The 18,668-nt window shown below is 35.2% G+C and overlaps 1 protein-coding gene across 5 annotated transcripts in view; it reads right to left on the reverse strand.

The window, feature by feature from the left end:
• LOC124232198 (probable ubiquitin carboxyl-terminal hydrolase FAF-X) overlaps positions 1–18,668 on the reverse strand; it is a 142,180-nt gene that overhangs the window by 84,203 nt on the left and 39,309 nt on the right. For 3 of the 5 annotated variants that reach the window (XM_046649168.1, XM_046649166.1, XM_046649163.1), the window contains 3 exons: positions 10,770–10,976; positions 7,927–8,063; positions 5,871–6,019 (listed from right to left, as the gene is read on the reverse strand). In XM_046649168.1, the coding sequence (XP_046505124.1) occupies positions 5,871–6,019; positions 7,927–8,063; positions 10,770–10,976 (493 nt within the window). The remainder of the gene's footprint in view (positions 1–5,870; positions 6,020–7,926; positions 8,064–10,769; positions 10,977–18,668) is intronic. The other 2 variants (XM_046649167.1, XM_046649165.1) reach the window with 1 other exon arrangement.

Consider the following 18,668-nt stretch of genomic DNA (forward strand, 5'->3'; position numbering starts at 1 on the left):
TTGGATTGGAAGAATCAACACAGCTAAAACGTCTATATGTCCTAAAGCAATCTACAGATTCAATGCAATCCCTATCAAAGTTCCAATGACATTTTTCACAGAAATAGAAGATAGAACCCTAAAATTTATATGGAACAACAAAAGACCATGAACTGCCAAAGCAATCCTGAGAAAAAAGAACAAGGCTGGAGGCATCACACTTCCTGATTTCAAAATATACTATAAAGCCATAGTAATCCAAACATGGTACTAGCAGAAAAAATGACACACAGCTCAATTCAAAAGACTTGAGAGCCCAGAAATAAACCTACACATCTATGGACAGCTAATTTTTGACTAAGGAACCAAGAACATACAACGGAGAGAGGAAAGTCTCTTCAATAAATGGTGTTGGGAAAACTGGATAGCCACATGCAAAGTAGACCACTATCTTAACCATACACAAAAATTAATTCAAAGTGGATTAAGGACTTGGCTGTAAGACCTGAAAAGATAAAACTTCTAGAAGAAAATATAGGCAACACAGTCTACGACACCACTGTCCACAGCATATTTTCAAGTAACATTGTCTGACCTGGCAAGGGAAACAATTAAAAAATAAACAGGACTACATCAAACTAAAAAGCTTCTGCATAGCAAAGGAGACCATCCACAAAAAGACAACCTAACAACTGGGAGAAGATATTGGCAAACCATGTATCTGATAAGGGGTTAACATCCATAATATATAAATAACTCATACATCCTAACAACAAAAAACAAACAACCCAATTAAAAAATGGGCAAAAGAGCTCAACAAACATTTTTCCAAAGAAGATACACAGGTGGTCAACAGGCACATGAAAAGATGTTCAACATCAATAACTATGAGGGAATTGCATATTAAAACTACAATAAGATATCACCTCATGCCCACCCAAATGGCTATAACTAACAAGGGGAGAAATCACAAGTTTTGGAGAAGATATGGAGAAAAGGCGACTCTCATACACTGCTAGCAGGAGAGCAAACTGGTGCAGCCACTATCGACAACAGTATGGAGATTCTCAAAAAATTAAGTATAAAACTACCAAACTATCCAGCTATTCCATTGGTGGGTATCCATCTTAAAAACATGAAACAAGAATGCATAAAGACATATGCACTCCTATCTTCACTGACGCATTACCGACATCAGCTAAGCCTTGGAAGCAACCTAGGTGCCCATCAAGGGATGAATGGATAAAAAAGACGTGGTATATATACACAATAGACTACTACTCAGCCATTAACAAAAGGTGAAATCTTACCATTTGTGACAACATGGATGGACTTTATATTATGCTAAGCAAAATATATCACAGAAGAAAGTCAAATACCATATGATCTCACTAATTAATGGAAGATAAAAACAACAATAAACAAACACAAAGAGACACAGATTGGACTAATGGTTACCATAGGGGGAAGAAGCAAGGCGGGACGGCGAACACTTAGGCACATGTGTCCAGTGATGGATCACAACTAGTCTTTGGGTGGTAAGGATGATATAATCTACACAGAAATTAAATTATAATGATGTATATCTGAAATTTATATATTATAAACCAATGCTATCTCAATCAAAAAAAGAAAAGCACTAACCATAAAAAGACAAAACTGATAGATTTAAGAACTACTATTGGTCAAAAGAATTGTTTAAAAAAAAAAATCCTGACTTGCTACAAACAGAATACAGAGAATGTTTAGCTATGTGGGGGTTTGGATTTGGTAAAGAAAGGAGGTCCCACATATGACACCTTCTTACTTTCACATGTGGGAGAATCTGCCAGCAGTCCTACAATCTTATTACTTACTTCCTTGAGTCTTCAACTGCACCAAAGCTCAGGCCTCTAAATTGTAGGAAATTATTTTCCACTACATACAAATTTTCTAGTTTTTCAGAGTACTGATCTTGAAGGATCTGACTAATCTTTGGACTGCCACTTTAGCTGCTTTTTAATCCCTTAAAGTCTTGTCTAATAACCTGTGTGTGTGTGCTTACTTAGCAGGATTTTTCTTTTTTGCTAGAGAGTCGGGGGGTAGCACAGTCTAACTTTCAGCTTGATATAATTTCAAAGTTATACATAAAGTGCAAAAATAATACAAGAAATTACCCTTTACCAGATACACCAATTGTTTCAGTTCTGCCCATCTGTTTTATAAGTATCTCCATTAATACACATTTATATAATTTTTGTGACGCATTTGAAGGTAAACTGGGTTCATGTCACTTTACTCCTTAAAACTAGGTTTATTTCCTAATAACGAAAACACAACCATAGTATATTTACCTGATTTTAAGATTAAAAGACTATTATTTGATCTTGTATTCAAGTTTCACTAAATGTCCCAAATAATGTCCTTTATGCTTTCCTTTTTCCCAGTCCAGAATCAAATTCTAGGATCACAAACATGGCACGTAGTTGTTTTCTTTAACACAGTCCTTAGTTCTTTTCTGTGTTTCTTACCTAGACCATTTTAAAGACTAAAGCTACTTGTCTAATCCAACTCAATTTGGGTTTGCTTCCTGTTTTCTCTAATTAGATTCAGGTTATGCATTTTTGGCAAGACATACCACAAAATACTGCTATACGCTTCCCATACACTGTTACCAGAAACCATGATGCCAGTTTGTTCCAATATTAATAATGTTAACTTAGACCATTTAGTTACAGTGTTTCCACTAAAAGTGTCTCCAGTAAAGAGTTACTATTTTTCTCTTTTTAGTTCATATTTTGTGGGAGTATACTTCAATACTATGACAGTATTCTCTGGTCCTCATCAAACTTTCAATTACTGGGTTTGTCATCATTTTTTCATATATTTTTAGTTGGCATTTTCCTTCACTTATTTATTATTCTCAAGCAGCCACATACTCAAAAGGTTATGATCCATAGTGGCATTCTTTTGATGCTCAAACTGTCACAAAACTTGGGTAGTGAGAGCTGACATATATTTTTTTGATATGCCAATGCTTCTCTAAAAACACTTTCTTAAACTTCCAGATACAATAATGTTTGAGCCTCATCCTGTACTTTCCTGCTATAGGCCTATAAAGTTATTTCTCCCAAGAGCTATTTGTTTAATGAAATGAATAATACCAGTTAAAATTATCTTTTAGGGGCCAGCCCCATGGCATAATGCACTTTGTTAGCTCAGGTTCATAGGTTCAAATCCCAAGCATGGACCTACAGCACTTGTCAGCCATGCTGTGGTGGCAACCCACATATAAAGCGGAGGAAGATTTGCAGTGATGTTAGCTCAGGACTTATCTTCCTTATAAAAAACTATATCTCTATATATATATCTTTAATTACAGGAATCCACAAATATTTAACAGTACTTCATGGTTGACACGTGGAAATGAAGTAGAACTACTAAATGAACCAACCTCAGGATGCGCATTCTAACTTAGAACTGTTATTTAATGTATACTCGTAAAGAGACCTTATTTTGTTGGTACATGGTCCTGAAATAGTCAAGTGTCAAAATGAAACCAAGGAGAACAAGAAGAGGTAATGCAAAGTGGTAATGCTTAGAAAACATAGGTTTAAATGGATTGAAATGCGTCCTATAATTAGTGTAAGTCCTAGAGATTTTAACCAGAAATCAAAGAAAATGTCACACAGAACTCTCGTTAAATGCATATCAGTGCCAATGGTCTTTTGCACTAATAAACTAAACTGAAGTGTCTTTTACTTTGATGATACTACCAAAAAGAGTTTAAAAAACGTGATTCCAGATGTACTGATGCATAAATTCACTAAGAAGGAGTCAATAGAACTCATTTTTACTATGGGAAAAGATGGATTTTAATAAGTTACTGTGTTATCCAAGATAATAAGAAAGCAAAGGCAGGATTAGCTGACTATGACCTTGAGGAAATAATTTTTCCAAAACCAAAGATGCCGAGGAGAAATGGTATACAGTCATGGCAAAGGCATAATACTGATGATATGAAATTGAGGAAACATCAGTGAACTGCAAAAACCTCTGTTATCTTGTTGCATATTCTGCCATATGCTTGACGAGATCCATGCAATCAATATGCTTCTTATAAAGATGCAATCATAGTTTGTGTTTGTATTAGTTCTATAGCACAAAAGTAATTTAATGTGAAAAGTTTTAGTAGAAAAATTTATTTTATCATTATATTTAAAATCAATTGATTTAGCAGCATTAGTCAGAAATGAAAAATACTGTACTAAGGAGGAAAAGGTTACCTAAGGGAAACAGATGGTATGAAACCAGTGAATTCAAAGCAACTCATTAATACAAGAAAAACGCAAGTGCAGCTATGTGCCAGGCATCATTCTAACAAGTATTAGGTCCCTCCTAACAAGTATTAACTCACCTATGAAGTAGATACACACTACTATTATCCTCATTTTAGAGATCTAGTAAATCTCAACCATAGAGGCTTAAGTAATTTGCAAGTTATACAGCTATTAAGTACTGGAGCCTGGCTTTAAATCTAGGCAGTTTAACTATAGAGCCTCCACTTATATCTATAACTTTTCAGAGAAGCAATATAAAGATGATAATGAAGAATGCTGACATTCTTGTAATCATGAAAGTGAGATACATCAAGAACACAAGTACAATTTTACTAACAGAAACAGAGGATCCTAGTGAGGCTGAAATGTACATGTAGCTCACCTGTTTTGACAATTAGGTCTTGAGTTATTGACAGACATTAAGATAACAGATGAAATCACACAAAAGTAAAGTCAATAAAAATTGTCATCAGAGTTAAATATCTAGCTGAGCCTACTTTGGGGAAACATCTTAATTGGCACATAGGAGAGCCCTGTAGCCATGAAGAAAATCTGAGATCATAAAAAACCTTGAGGGAACAGCAAACATCCAGTTTCTCACACTGATTTTAGCTGTTTTGTCTAGAAAAAATAATCACTAAGTTTCACGCCGATAGCACCTTACCATTTTGCTAAGAAGAAACCGTGGAACCTAATCAACAGAATTGTAATGACACCAACTATAGCACCTGACTAGAGTAGACAGAATGGGTAAAATATGAGAGGAACAGAAAGTCAGTGCACTCATTAGGGGTATCTGAAGAGTCACTTCATCTTCCCATTATGTTTAGGTAACTTTTATATGAGTGAGTATCTATCAACAGAACTTAGGGATTGTTACAAGCACCTCATTACTTTTACAAGCACCTTATTACCAATACACCACAACCATTAAAGATGCAAGCACATGCACAGAGTCTACTATTCTAGTCAAGTAAAGAGTATTACAAATATCCACATTTTAAACACATATGACTGCATTCTACATATCTTAATATACTATGTCAACTGAGCAATATTTTCAGTTCAACATTATGCTCAATTCTGTTTTCAACACTGACCATACAAACTGTTTATTCTCCATATTCAAATATATAAAACTGGGCCTACAGGGTGGCTGGGTTTTTTGTTTGTCCTATGAATTTGGTGTAATAAAAAGGCATACAAACGACACCTTGTGCTCCAGCATACACAGATCCTGATAAAACTGTCAAAGGATAAATAACATTGGAACTGATCCTTGAAGCACTAACATGAAAGTCCCACATACGGCAAATATTAAAAAGGTGCTGTGGAAACTTTATGCCAATATGTTCAAGCAATCTCATATTCCAAGAACACGGTCATCACTAATCTATTAAATTTTTAAGAAGTTCTTTGAATACTGGATAAAATTAATTCAGGGTTATTAAAAACAACTGTAATATATGCAAGAACAGACAGGTAAAATTAACAACAAAGGAATTATTAATCAAGTTTTTTTGAAAAGTAATTAAAAGTTAAAAATAGTAAATTTTAGCTTTTAATACATACCTCTAGCATACGGTCGCATGCTATTCATGTAAGCTGCAAGGTTTTCTGCTACCAAAGTAACTAAGGCGTGATTGTGCTGAAGCTGATTGATTAAATCATGACGATAAAAAACATGGGGACTTCGCTGAGTTTGACTAAAACGAGAAGAACTTAAAAGAGTATAATCAGGCAAATGAACACTTCTGTAACTAAGAGTTTTACAGAAACTAAATTCTTTAAAGGTTTAAAATGTTTTACATTCTTAATAAAATTTGGTCACTATCTTCCTTTTAATAATAAAATATCAAGTACTTTGAAAAGAATAAACAATGCCACAAAACATAAATATTTATTTCAATATTCTTATTTTACAGTACACCTATCAGTATTCTCCACCTTCACACATGATTCTAATCTTACACAATACTAGTATCAAACTATATGTGCATGTTTACATGATCAAGGATATTAGCCATTAAAGGTTCATTCTGGAACACTGAGTTTGCAACCAGTTTTGCCCATGGATGTGACCAGAAAGATACCTAGTTCACTTTCTATTTTGCCATTTTCAGTGAAACCAAGCAACTCCCACACCATTATTAATCTACTAGTGATCAAGTCACCGGCCTTGGAACAGTATATTTGTATGTAAAGCAGCCAAAAAATGGATATCTTTCATAGGAGACAAAAGGCATGTATCGTGGTTCAAACATAATTCAAAATATGTCCCTCAAAGGCCCAGCCTGGTGGCACAGTGGTTAAGTTCCCATGCTCTACTTAGGGGCCCGGGGTTTGCTGGTTCAGATCCCAGGGACAGACTTATACATCTCTTATCAAGCAATTGTGTGGCAGGCATCCACATATAAAATAAAGGAAACGGGAACACATTAGTTCAAGGCCAGTCTTCCTCAGCAAGAAGAGGAGGATTGGCAGCAGATGTTAAACGCAGAGCTAATCTTCCTCAAAAAAAAGTCTTTCAAAATAAACACTAACAAACTATTTCAGCATTTCCTCCAGAAATCTTCTCCACAAAATTTCCAACTTTCAAGTAATTTTCCAGCATTAGAAAAAAAGAATCAAAATTCAACTTGAAAAATAGAGAAACAAAAGTGGCATAATATAATTTTAAACAGGAATGCTGTTTACACTCAGAATTATATAATCCAAAGCAGTAAAGGATCTAGGCAATTGTGTAATTGTCTTATAAGAAGAGTGTTTCTAAAGTGGTAGAGAAGCATTCTAAGACTATATCTAGTTAGACAAAACTGGTGGTCACTATCAGGAATCCTAACTGCATTGTGAATATCCTGGCCATTGAACTAGCTTTCTCCATGTTATTTTTTCTCTTCACATTATTAATTCCAAATATATCACAAGAAATAAAAGGATAAATTATTCCAATAACAATTTAACATTAAGACCAAACACATAAAATTAACTAAGAGAAACCTGGCTAAAATAAATTAAGAGTAAAAAATATTTTTAACTAGTCTTGTCATCTTTCATAATTTAAATTGCTTGTAGTCTTATCTTTGAAAATTAACTTTTAAATCCAAGAAAAGGTAACCCTCCTCCCTTGGAAAGTACTATTCCCGAGTATAAAATTTAAAGTGAACAAAAAATATTGAGAATACATTAGAGCAGACCAGTCTAGAAAATACTAAGGACTGTATGAAACACTATCAAATGGGACTAAGAACAAATATTGGGCCAAGGAGAGAAAACTGGTAGAAAGGTTAAAACAAAATGAGAAGTGAGATTAATACAACCCATGCCAATAACTTCTGGTATAGCTGCTAGAGGTTTGGGACGATTCTGAACGAAGAGCCTCTGGCAATATCTTGACTCATACTTACTGTTATGTAACATTGGATAAATAACTTCTTGGTCAGAAAATATAAAGAAGATTAATACAATCAAGGATTCTTATGTTGTTCCAAACCCTTTATTCAGCTTCCTGTTTTCCCAGTCTATTTTTCTTTCTTTAAAATTTACTTTTACTGATGTGCTGTCTGATATATGTTTTCAACATAATATATAAATCAAAATGAGAACATATCCTATATTAAAAGCTTACCTCAAATTTTGAGGTGCTTCCCCAAACAAACTACAAATTTCTCTTATTTGTTTCAGTGCAGGAATGACCCACTTCTCATTTGTGCGAAGTTCTTCTATAAAGCGATCTATCCACTGGACCTTTTGTGTGTCTCGATCCTTATACACACATACAAAAAAAGTGATGGTTATATGGATCAGTATTCAATGTAATTCTGCCTTCAAAATAATTTGAGAATTATAAACTAAGCATCACAAAACTGAAGATGTAATTATAGTAGTTTAATCAAATAAAATGCTTTAACTATGCTCTTATTTTGAAATTACAACCAAAACTCCACAATATAAAGCACTATTATATATACAGAGGGTTCCATGAGTTAGATATACCTGAACCATGATATAAATTCCAAGTTTAGGTGCATTCACAGGAAATTTGATTTTACAACATATGCTTAGACGTGGGTAATGCATCTTACTCTGTGTTTTATAAGGTTCTCTGTACTATAAAACTTGGCAAAAACATACAATCCCAAGTATTAACATGTATGGATGTGATGTCACCATATTTTTCTAAAAAGAGCAAGAAACACTGAAAGAATACCTTATTAAGAAAATAACAGTATGATAATTCCATGAGTAAAAAATAGTCATTAAAATAAAAATAATAAATTAATATACAAATAGAGAATGTTACAGAAAACAAGTATAAGCATTCACCTAAAGGGAAATTAAGAATGTTCTAAGGATAAGTTTATTTCCAATATTGTGCCAGGATTTAATTGCTTCAGTCCTTTTATCTAAGAGCACAGGTAATCAGAAGTTCAGGTTTGAGTACCTAACAAATTTTTAATTGGAATGATTCTATTTCTGTGTATATATGAAGAAGAAAAGCGATTCTGTATATTTGTTTGGCATCTCATTTAGGTGGATATTTTTACAAGCAAACACACATCTAAGAAACAAAACAGGATCCATACTTTAAGTGTCTTCATTAAACACTATGGACATCTATCCAAGGCAACAGTCATTTTAATAGCTGCATAATATACTACAGAGTGTAGTCATGAATTTAAGCTGTTTCCATTTTTCACTGTATAAACAATAAAGAACATCTTAGTCTGTAAATATCACACTGTTTTCACATCATTTCCTAGGAAAAATTTTCTAGAAGTGAAATTACTGGACTAAACTCTGTGCACATCTTTAAGAATTTACAAATATTCGCACATAAATGTTAAATATCATGGCTCTTAAAATCACTATGAGTTAGAGGGCAAAGAAAGTGATCTTATTTACTAGTTTTCCATAACTATAACATACGAAGGTTGAACTTGAAAAAGGCAACACGTTTACTAAATTGCATAAGATCCAATCCCTATTTATGTGACAATGTATAAGACACCGTGCTAGGCAATCATATGAATAAATAAAGGAGGAAGTAACAGTTGAGCTAGTAAGTGTACTGCTTTGATTCTCTATTACACTTCTCTACTTAAGAAACTATAATTTAAAATCTAGGCTCTCACAAACATTTTCTTTCTTTTCTCTTTTTTTTTGGATGAGGAAGACTGTTGCTGAGCTAACATGAGGTAAGATGGTGCCCGTGTTACCCTATTTTGTATGTGGGACACTGCCAGAGCATGGCTAGATGAGTGGTGTGTAGGTCTGTGCCCAGGATCAGAACCTGTGAATCCCGGGGCACCAAAGAGGAGTACACAAACTTAACCACTAGGCCTCTGGGCTGGTCTCCTAACAACCATTTGAGATGCTGAACAAACAATTAAAAGCCAGAATGCAGTACAGGTTAACAATCTGATCAAATAACAGAGCTGAGTCTTTTTTGCCTTTGATAAATCTAAAGCCCTAAATACATTATTGCAAATCCAATATATTACTGACCAAGGCAATTATAAAAAGCTCCCCATTTTTAATCTATTTGTAAAGCACATTAGAATAAATTTTAATTTATATTTCCTTCCAAATTGAAAAAAACTCAGGTTTATACAGAAAGTTAGGACTAACTAATCCACAGACTATGAAAGACATCTTCACTTAAGTATCCCAGGTAAAGAATGTTCTCCTCTGAATTTTATTGCCCTAGCTATACGTGTGTGTGTGTGTGTGTGTGTGTGTATGTATATGTGACAATACTTGTTTTAATTAAGGTAATCAGTTCAGCAAATGAACCTTCACAACTGTATAGTTTTCAAAATACAAGAGGATCACCTTGACCATGCTTAACCTGCTTAAATTCAAGCTCAACAGAAAGGAGAGAATACATGCCCTCAAGTAACTAAGAACACTGCCCAGTCCTCCTTTTTAAGGCAATACACTATCTTTGTTAAATTCTTTAACCAAACCAACAGAAGGATGGCAAACTACTGCTGACAAAATCCAGAAACACATCCAAGAATATAAGTAAAATTAGTACAAAAATGCATACTTAAAATGAGTGGGCATAAACGACATTTGCTCATAAGGAACTCTATTTAGAAAATTCTGCTAATTTTACTAACGTTTTTTGAACACAAATACCTAACCTTGCCTGCAAAGTAACTATCACTTTTAATAATTTACATCTATTTCATCACCATACATTTAACTACGGTATTGCCATAAGAAATTGTTTTAGATTTACAAATCTTTCTCACAAGGAGGTTAAATAACTAGTGAATGATACGAAAATTTGTCAAGAAAACAGGAGGAAGCCAGGCTTATATGACAAATGTAAGCCAATTCTTCAAAATTACTTTACAAACAAAAATAATGGCATTATCCTATAACTACACTGTAAGCCATCCTAACAGTGAAAGAAAAAAGTAAAAAAGAAAAAAAAAAAAGAGCAAAGAAGCAGTCCCCTACCTGGGAACAACTATAATCTAGTATTTTTATGTGGGCACTGAGAGCTAGGTCCATGATGTCTACAGGCACATCATCACTATGGGCAAGATTCCAAAGGAGGTTCAACACTTTGTGTGCCATCACACCATCTTTATCATCTTCTGCAAGACGACGTATCAGTTCAAGTAGCTTTTCACGTTGCTTTTTACTTGCATTTGTCCAACTTGCCTAGAAAAAACATTTAAATTACATAAATATTACAATTTATACATGTATTTTATACTAGGTCATCCTTGCTTTACATTACATGGTTTGGGATAAACTACATTTAACTCATCACACCCACAGAATTACTCGGCACTTCATTACCCAAGTCTCATTCAAGAATATTCATGGGACAGAGTAATCAAAATTTCAGAAAAATCATCTGTTTTTACAACTTAGACTCTATCATACTGACTATAAAATTACATAACAAAAGATCATAAAGAATACCTGATACAAAATATGTTAAGAAGTCCTAAAACTCAACAACTGAAAACACAAAAAAAAATCCAAAAATGGGCAACGGATTTGAACAGACACTTCAAATCAAAGCTACAATGAGATACTCTCTCACACACATCAGCATAACAACTATCAAAAAAACAGAAAATAATTGTTGGCAAGGATGTAAAAAAAACAAACTTCTGTGCATTTGCACCATCAGCAGAAATGTAAAATGGTACAGCTGCTACAGAAAATAGTATCGTGGCTCCTCAGAAAATTAAAAATAGAAAGCCCCATATGATCCAGCAAGTTCACTTGTGGATATATAACCAAAAGAATTGAAAGCAGGGACAAAAACAGACATCTGTACACCTACATTCACAGCATCATTTTTAGCCACAATAGCTAAAATGTGGAAGGAATCCAAGTGTCAATCAATGGAAGAATGGATTACGCAAAATGTGCCATATTCATACAACGTAACATTATTCACTTTTAAAAAAAAGGAATTCTATCATATCTACAACATGGATGAACCTTCAAGACATTAGGTCAAGTGAATAAGCCAGTCACTAAAAGACAAATACTGTATGATTCCATTTATATGACGTACTTAGAGCAGTCAAAATCATAGTGACAGAAAGTGGAATGGTGATTGCCAGGGGCTGGAGAAAGTGGGAATGGAGTGTTACTGTTTAATGGATATAGAATATCAGTTTTACAAGATGAAGAAAGCTATGGAGATGTACGGTGGTAATGACTGCACAATATCATGGAACGTATTTAATACTAAACTTGAAAATGGTAAAGACAATAAATTTTACATCACATGTATTTTACAACACTAAAAAACACTGCCAAAAAAAGTCATGAGAGAATACAGCTGACCATAAAATAATGGACATCTTTTTAAGAAAGCAAAAATACACAAAGAAGAAAGTTTGACAAATTCTAAATTATCAACTACGAAAAATTTTTCAAAATCTCCACTTACAAACTTAGAATGAGATGACAGACTCATTTAAAAATAAAAACTAATACAGGTGATGCCAGCAACATGGCAGAGTGAGTTGTTCCCTTTGTCTCTCCTCCTTTCAACTACAACTAAATGAACATTCATTGATCAGCGAAGGATACCCACACAGCACATCAGGACGCATAAGAAACCCACACAGCTGTACATCTGAAGGAGCATGGACCACCCACAAGGAGGTAGTGGACAGGTGAGCAGTCTCTGGCCCCCAGGCAGCAACTGCTCTCCCAGCTAACTGCTCATAGCACTGCTGGGCCCCGAATGGTGGGCATGCACGTTGGTGAGACAGTGGAAACAAGTGATGGCAGTCCTGAGGCCCTGCATGATCACATCCCTGTCCAATGGGAGAGTCCAAAAGGCAGCACATGGCACAGCGAGCGGCTCAGGCTTGGACCCAGTGGGGAGGCCAGCCCCAGCAAGCACAAAGGTAGCTGCAACCTTGGAGCAAACATCAGCACAGCCAGAAGCCTGGGCAAACAAGGCGCTGGCTACCTTGAACAGAATATCTGACTCAATTAGGAAAAACAACATAAGGATTATAGGTATTCCAAAGGGAGAAGAGAAGAATGCAGCAGAAATCTTGTTCAAAGAACTAACAGCTGAGAACTTCCAACACCTGGTAAGAAGCAGAAAATATATGTGACACAAACTAATAGCTCTCCAAACTATATCAGTGTAAAAAGACCTTCTCCAAGGAATATAGTAGTAAAGCTGGCAAATGTCAATGACACAGAAAAAATAATAAGGTCAGCAAGCCAGAAGCAAACAACTTATAAATGAACCCTGATCAGGCTTTCCAGTGACTTTCTCACCAGAACCTTACAGGTTAGGAGAGAGTAGAATGATATACTCAAAATTCTGAAAGAAAAAACTTTCAGCCAAAAATACTCTATCCAGCAAAAACTCTCCTGGATAAACAAAAGCTAAGGGAATTCATTGCCACAAGACCCAGCCAACCCAGCCCACAAGAAATCCTCAAGAAGGGCTTGAGACCCAGGGGGGAAAAGAAAAAGAAGAAAGGGGTTACAAAACCCTGAGGAGGGGAGACAGACAGACAGACAAAATCAGAAAACTGCAGCCCTATAGAATAGGTTAGCAAACAATTATAACATTAAAGATAAAGGGAAGGAAAACACCAAAAGTAAATATAATATTGTCGTTTTAACAACAAACTCACAACACAAGTTGGAATGAGATGTAACAATAACAACTTAGACAGGACAGAGGCAGCAGATGCAATCAGCCTAGTCTAAGGAAATACAAGACTGTGAGAAAATGGGTTATCTCACCTACAAGATTTTATACATAAACTTCAGGGTAATCAACAAACAAACCATTAGAACACAGACATGAATGATAAATAAGGAGAAAACTAAGAGAAGCAGCATAAAAAACTAGGTAACTGAACTGGTAGTCTACTATACATGGCATGAGAAACAAAAGAAATGCAGAACCAGAAAGTGAGCCATAAAAGGGCAGAATTCAGCCCTCAGATATCAATAATCACTCTAAATGCAAATGGATTGAATTCTCCAATCAAAACACATGGAGCGGTGGGATGAATTAAAAAAGAAGACCCAACAATATACTTCTGCCAGGAAACACAGCTCAGCTCCAAAGACAAACACAAACTCAGAGTGAAGGGATGGAAGATGACACTCCAAGCTAACAGCAAACAAAAGAAAGCAGGTGTCACCATACTTATATCAGACAAAGTAGACTTTAAGATAAGACAGGTAAACAGAGACAAACAGGGGCAGGATATAATGATCAAACAAAGAAGACATAACACTTATAAATGTTTATGCACCCAACACAGGAGCACCAAAGTACATAAAGTGAGTATTAACAAATCTAAAAGGAAATATTAACACCACCACAAAAAGTAGGGGAACTCAACATCCCACTTAGACCAATAAATAGATCATCCAAACAGAAAGTCAACAAAGCAATTGTGAAATTAAAAAAGGAGACCAGATGGACTTAATAGATATATGTAAAACACTGCAACAAAAAAAAAAAGATTACACATTCTTCTCAAGTGCACAGGGAACATTCTCAATGATGGACCACATGCTCGGAAACTAGGCAAGACAATAAATTTACGAAGACTGAAATTATGTTAAGCATCTTTTCTGACCATAATGCTATGAAACTAGAAATCAACTACAAGAAAAAAGCTGGGAAAGGAACAAGATGTGGAGACTTAACCAACATGTTACTGAACAGCTAATCTATCACTGAGGAAATTAAAGGAGAAATCAAAAAATATCTGGAAACAAAAACACACTATACCAATTCATATGGGATGCAGCAAAAGTGGTGCCAAGAGAGAAATTCATTGCAATACAGTCTCACCTTAATAAACAAGAAAAGTCTCTAATAAGAAATCTTTTTTTTCCTCCCCAAAGCCCCCCAGTACATTGTTGTATAGTTTAGCTGTGGGTCCTTCTGTTTTTGGTATGTGGGACACAGCATCAACATTGCCTGATGAGTAGTGCCATGTCCGCACCCAGGATCCTAAACAGTGAAACCCTGGACTGCCAAAGTGGAGCACACAAACTTAAGCACTCCACCACAGGGTGGACCCCTCTAATAAGCAATCTTAAACTACATCTAACAGAATTAGAGAAAGAAGAAGAAAGAAAGTCCAAAATGAGCAGGAGGATGGAAATAATAAAAATTAGGGCAAAAATAGATGAAATTGAAACACAAAGGACAGTAGAAAAGATCAATGAAACTAAGAGCTGGTTCTTGAGAAGGTAAGCAAAATTGACAAATCCTTAGCTAAACTCACTAGGAAAAAAAGAGAGAAGGTTCAAAGGTTCGAATAAATAAAGTTAGAAATTAAAGAGAAATTACAAGACATACCGTGAAAATACAAAACATTATGAGAGAATACTACAAAAAACTATATCCCAATATATTGGACAATCTAGAAGAAATGAATAAATTCTGAGATTCTTACAACCTCCGAAAACTGAATCAGGAAAAATAGAGAATCTGAACAGACAAGTCACAACTAAAAACATTGAAACAGTAATCAAAAATCTTTGAAAAAATAAAAGACCAGGACCAGATCACTACACTGGAGAATTCTCCCAAAAAATCAAAGATTTATTATCTATCCTTCTCAAACTTACCAAAAATTGAGTAAGACAGGAGACTTTCTAACACATTCTATGTGGCTAGCATTACCCTGATATCAAAGCCAGACAAGACCACCACAAAGAAAGAAAATTACAGGCCAATATCTCTGATAAAAATAAATGCAAAAATCCTCAATGAAATATTGGCAAACCAAAACCAACAATACATTCAAAGGATCTTACACCATGATCACATGAGATTTATTACCAGGGACACAGGGATGGTTCACCATCCACAAATCAATCAATGTGATACACCACATTAGGAAAATGATGAACAAAAACCACATGATCACCTCAACAGACCAAAAAAAACCATGTGACAAGCTCTAACATCCATTTATGATAAAAAGTCTCAATCAAATGTGTATAGAAGGGAAGTACCTCAACATAATGAAGCCCATAAATGACAAACCCACAACCAACATCTTTCTCAAAGGGGAAAAACTGACAGCCATCCCTCTGAGAACAGGAACAAAACAAAGATGTCCACTCTCGCCACTCTTATTCAACATAGTACTGGAGGTTTGGGCCAGAGCAATTAAGCAAGAAAAAGAAATAAAAAGAATTCAAAGAGGGAATGAAGAAGTAAAACTCTCGTTGTCTGTAGACAACATGATTTTATATACAGAAATCCCTAAAGAATCCATGGGAAAACTAGGAGAAATGATCAACAATTACAGAAAGCTGCAGGGCACAAAATCAAGCTACAAAACTCAGGTGCATTTACATACTTGAATAACGAACTAAGAGAAACAGAACTCAGGTACAGGATCCCATTTACAATCACAACAAAAAGAATAAAATAAATATCTTGGAATAAATTTAACCAGGGAGGTGAAAGATCTATATACTGAAAACTATAAGACAGTATTGAAAGAAACTGATGATGACATAAAGAAATGGAAAGTCACCCCACGCACATGGATTGGAAGAATAAACATAGCTAAAATGTCCGTACTACCTAAAGCAATCTACAGATTCAATGCAAGCCCAATCAGAATCACAAGGATATAGAGAAAACAATCCTAAAATTCATATGGGGCAAAAAAAACCCCAAATAGCTAAAGCAATCCTGAGAAAAAAAGAACAAAGCTGCGGGCATCACAATCCTTGACTTCAAAATATACTACAAAGCTATAGTAATCAAAACAGCATGGTATTAATACACAACAGACACAAAGCTCAACAGAAGAGAACTGAAAGCTCAGAAATAAAATCACATTTACGGACAGCTAATCAACAAAGGAACTAAAGGGCAGTCTCTTCAATAAACGGTGTTGGGAAAACTGGACAACCACATGCAAAAGAATCAAAGTAGACCATTATCTTTCACCATACACAAAAATAAACTCAAAATGAATCAAAGACTTGAAGGTAAGACCTTAAACCATAAAACTTCATGAAGAAAATTAGGCAGTATACTCTGTGATACTAGTCTTAAAAGGATCTTTTCAAATGACATGTATACTCAGACAAGAGAAACAAAAGAAAAAGTAAGGAAGTGGGACTTTATCAGGACAAAAAAAAGAAGATTGACAATAGATGTTAGCTCAGGTGCCAATCTTTAAAAGAAAAAAAAAACAGGCACTGGCTTGGTGGCACAGCATATAAGTTCACATGCACTGCTTCGGTGGCCCAGGGTTTGCCTGTTTGGATCACAGGTGGGGACCTACTCACCACTCGTCAAATCATGCTGCGGCAGGTGTCCCACATATAAACTACAGGAAGATGGGCACAATGTTACCTCAGGGTCATTCTTTTCAGCACCAAAAAACCCCAAACAAAAACAAAAGTCCAGGACCAGATCGCTTCTCTGGTGGGTTCACCAAATATTCAAACAAGGTTTAACACTTGTTCTTCTCAAGCTCTTCCTTAAAATTGAAGAGGACAAGATACTTCCTAACTCATTTTAGCGTTGTACCAAAACGAGACAAGGGCAACACAAACAAAAGAAAATTACATGCCAATTACCACTGATGAATGCAGATGCAAAAATCCTCAACAAAATATTAACAAATCCTCAACAGGGATGCAAGGTTGGTTCAAGACAACAAATCAATGTGATACATCACATTACCAAAATGAAGAATAAAAGCCACATGATGATCTCAAGAGTTGCAGAGAAAGCATCTGACAAGATTCAACATCCATTTATAATAAAAACACCAAACAAAAAGAGTATGGAAGGAAAATATCTCAACATAATAAAGGACATATATGACAAACCCTCAGTCAATATCATACTCTATGGTGGGAACCTGGAAGCTAGTCCTCTAAGAATAGAAACAAGACAAGAATGACCACTGTTACCTCTCTTATTCAAACAGTATGGGAAGTCCTAGCCAAGCAACTAAGCAAGAGAAAGAAATAAAAGGGATCCATATTGGAAAGGAAGAAGTAAAAGTGTCACTATTTGCCGATGACATGATTTTATATATAGAAAATACAAACAAATCCACTAAAAAACTAACAGAAATAATTAAATGCAGGAAAGTTGCAGGGTCCAAAATCAACATACAAAATCTATTGTGCTATTACACACTAATAATGAACTAGCAAAAAGAGTAATTAAGAACACAATCCTGGGGCCAGCCCCGTGGCTGAGTGGTTAAGTCGGTGCACTCCACTGCGGCCGCCCAGGGTTTCATTGGTTCAGATCCTGGACACTGACATGGCACTGCTTATCAGGTCACGTTGAGGTGGCGTCCCAGACGCCACAACTAGAAGGACCTGCAACTGAGATATACATTTGGGAAGACAAAGCAGGAAAAAAAAGAAAAAAAAAAAAGAAGAGATTGGCCACAGTTGTTGGTTCAGGTGCCAATCTTTAGAAAAAAAGAAGAATATAATCCTATTTACAATCTCAATGAAAATAATAAAATACCCAGGAACAAATTTAGCCAAGGAGGTGAAAGACCTGTACACTGAAAACTACACACTATTGGAAGAAATGGCAGACATAAAGGAATGAAAAGATACAGAATGCTCATGGATGGGAAGAATTAACATAGCTAAAGAATGTCAATATTACTTAAAGCAAGCTATAGATTCAATGCAATCCCTATTAGAATCCCAATTACGCTTTTTATTAATTAAAGTTTTGTATTTTGAGATAATTGCAGATTCACAGGTAGAAGACATGCCATGTACTGTTCTCCCAGGTTTCCCTAGTGCTAACATTTTGCAAAACTAAGAGTACAATAACACAAGCAGGATACTGACATTGATAAAATACACTAAACTTAC

This window comes from Equus quagga, unplaced genomic scaffold (genome assembly GCF_021613505.1).
Source record: "Equus quagga isolate Etosha38 unplaced genomic scaffold, UCLA_HA_Equagga_1.0 HiC_scaffold_32_RagTag, whole genome shotgun sequence".
NCBI classification, from domain to species: Eukaryota; Metazoa; Chordata; class Mammalia; order Perissodactyla; family Equidae; genus Equus; species Equus quagga.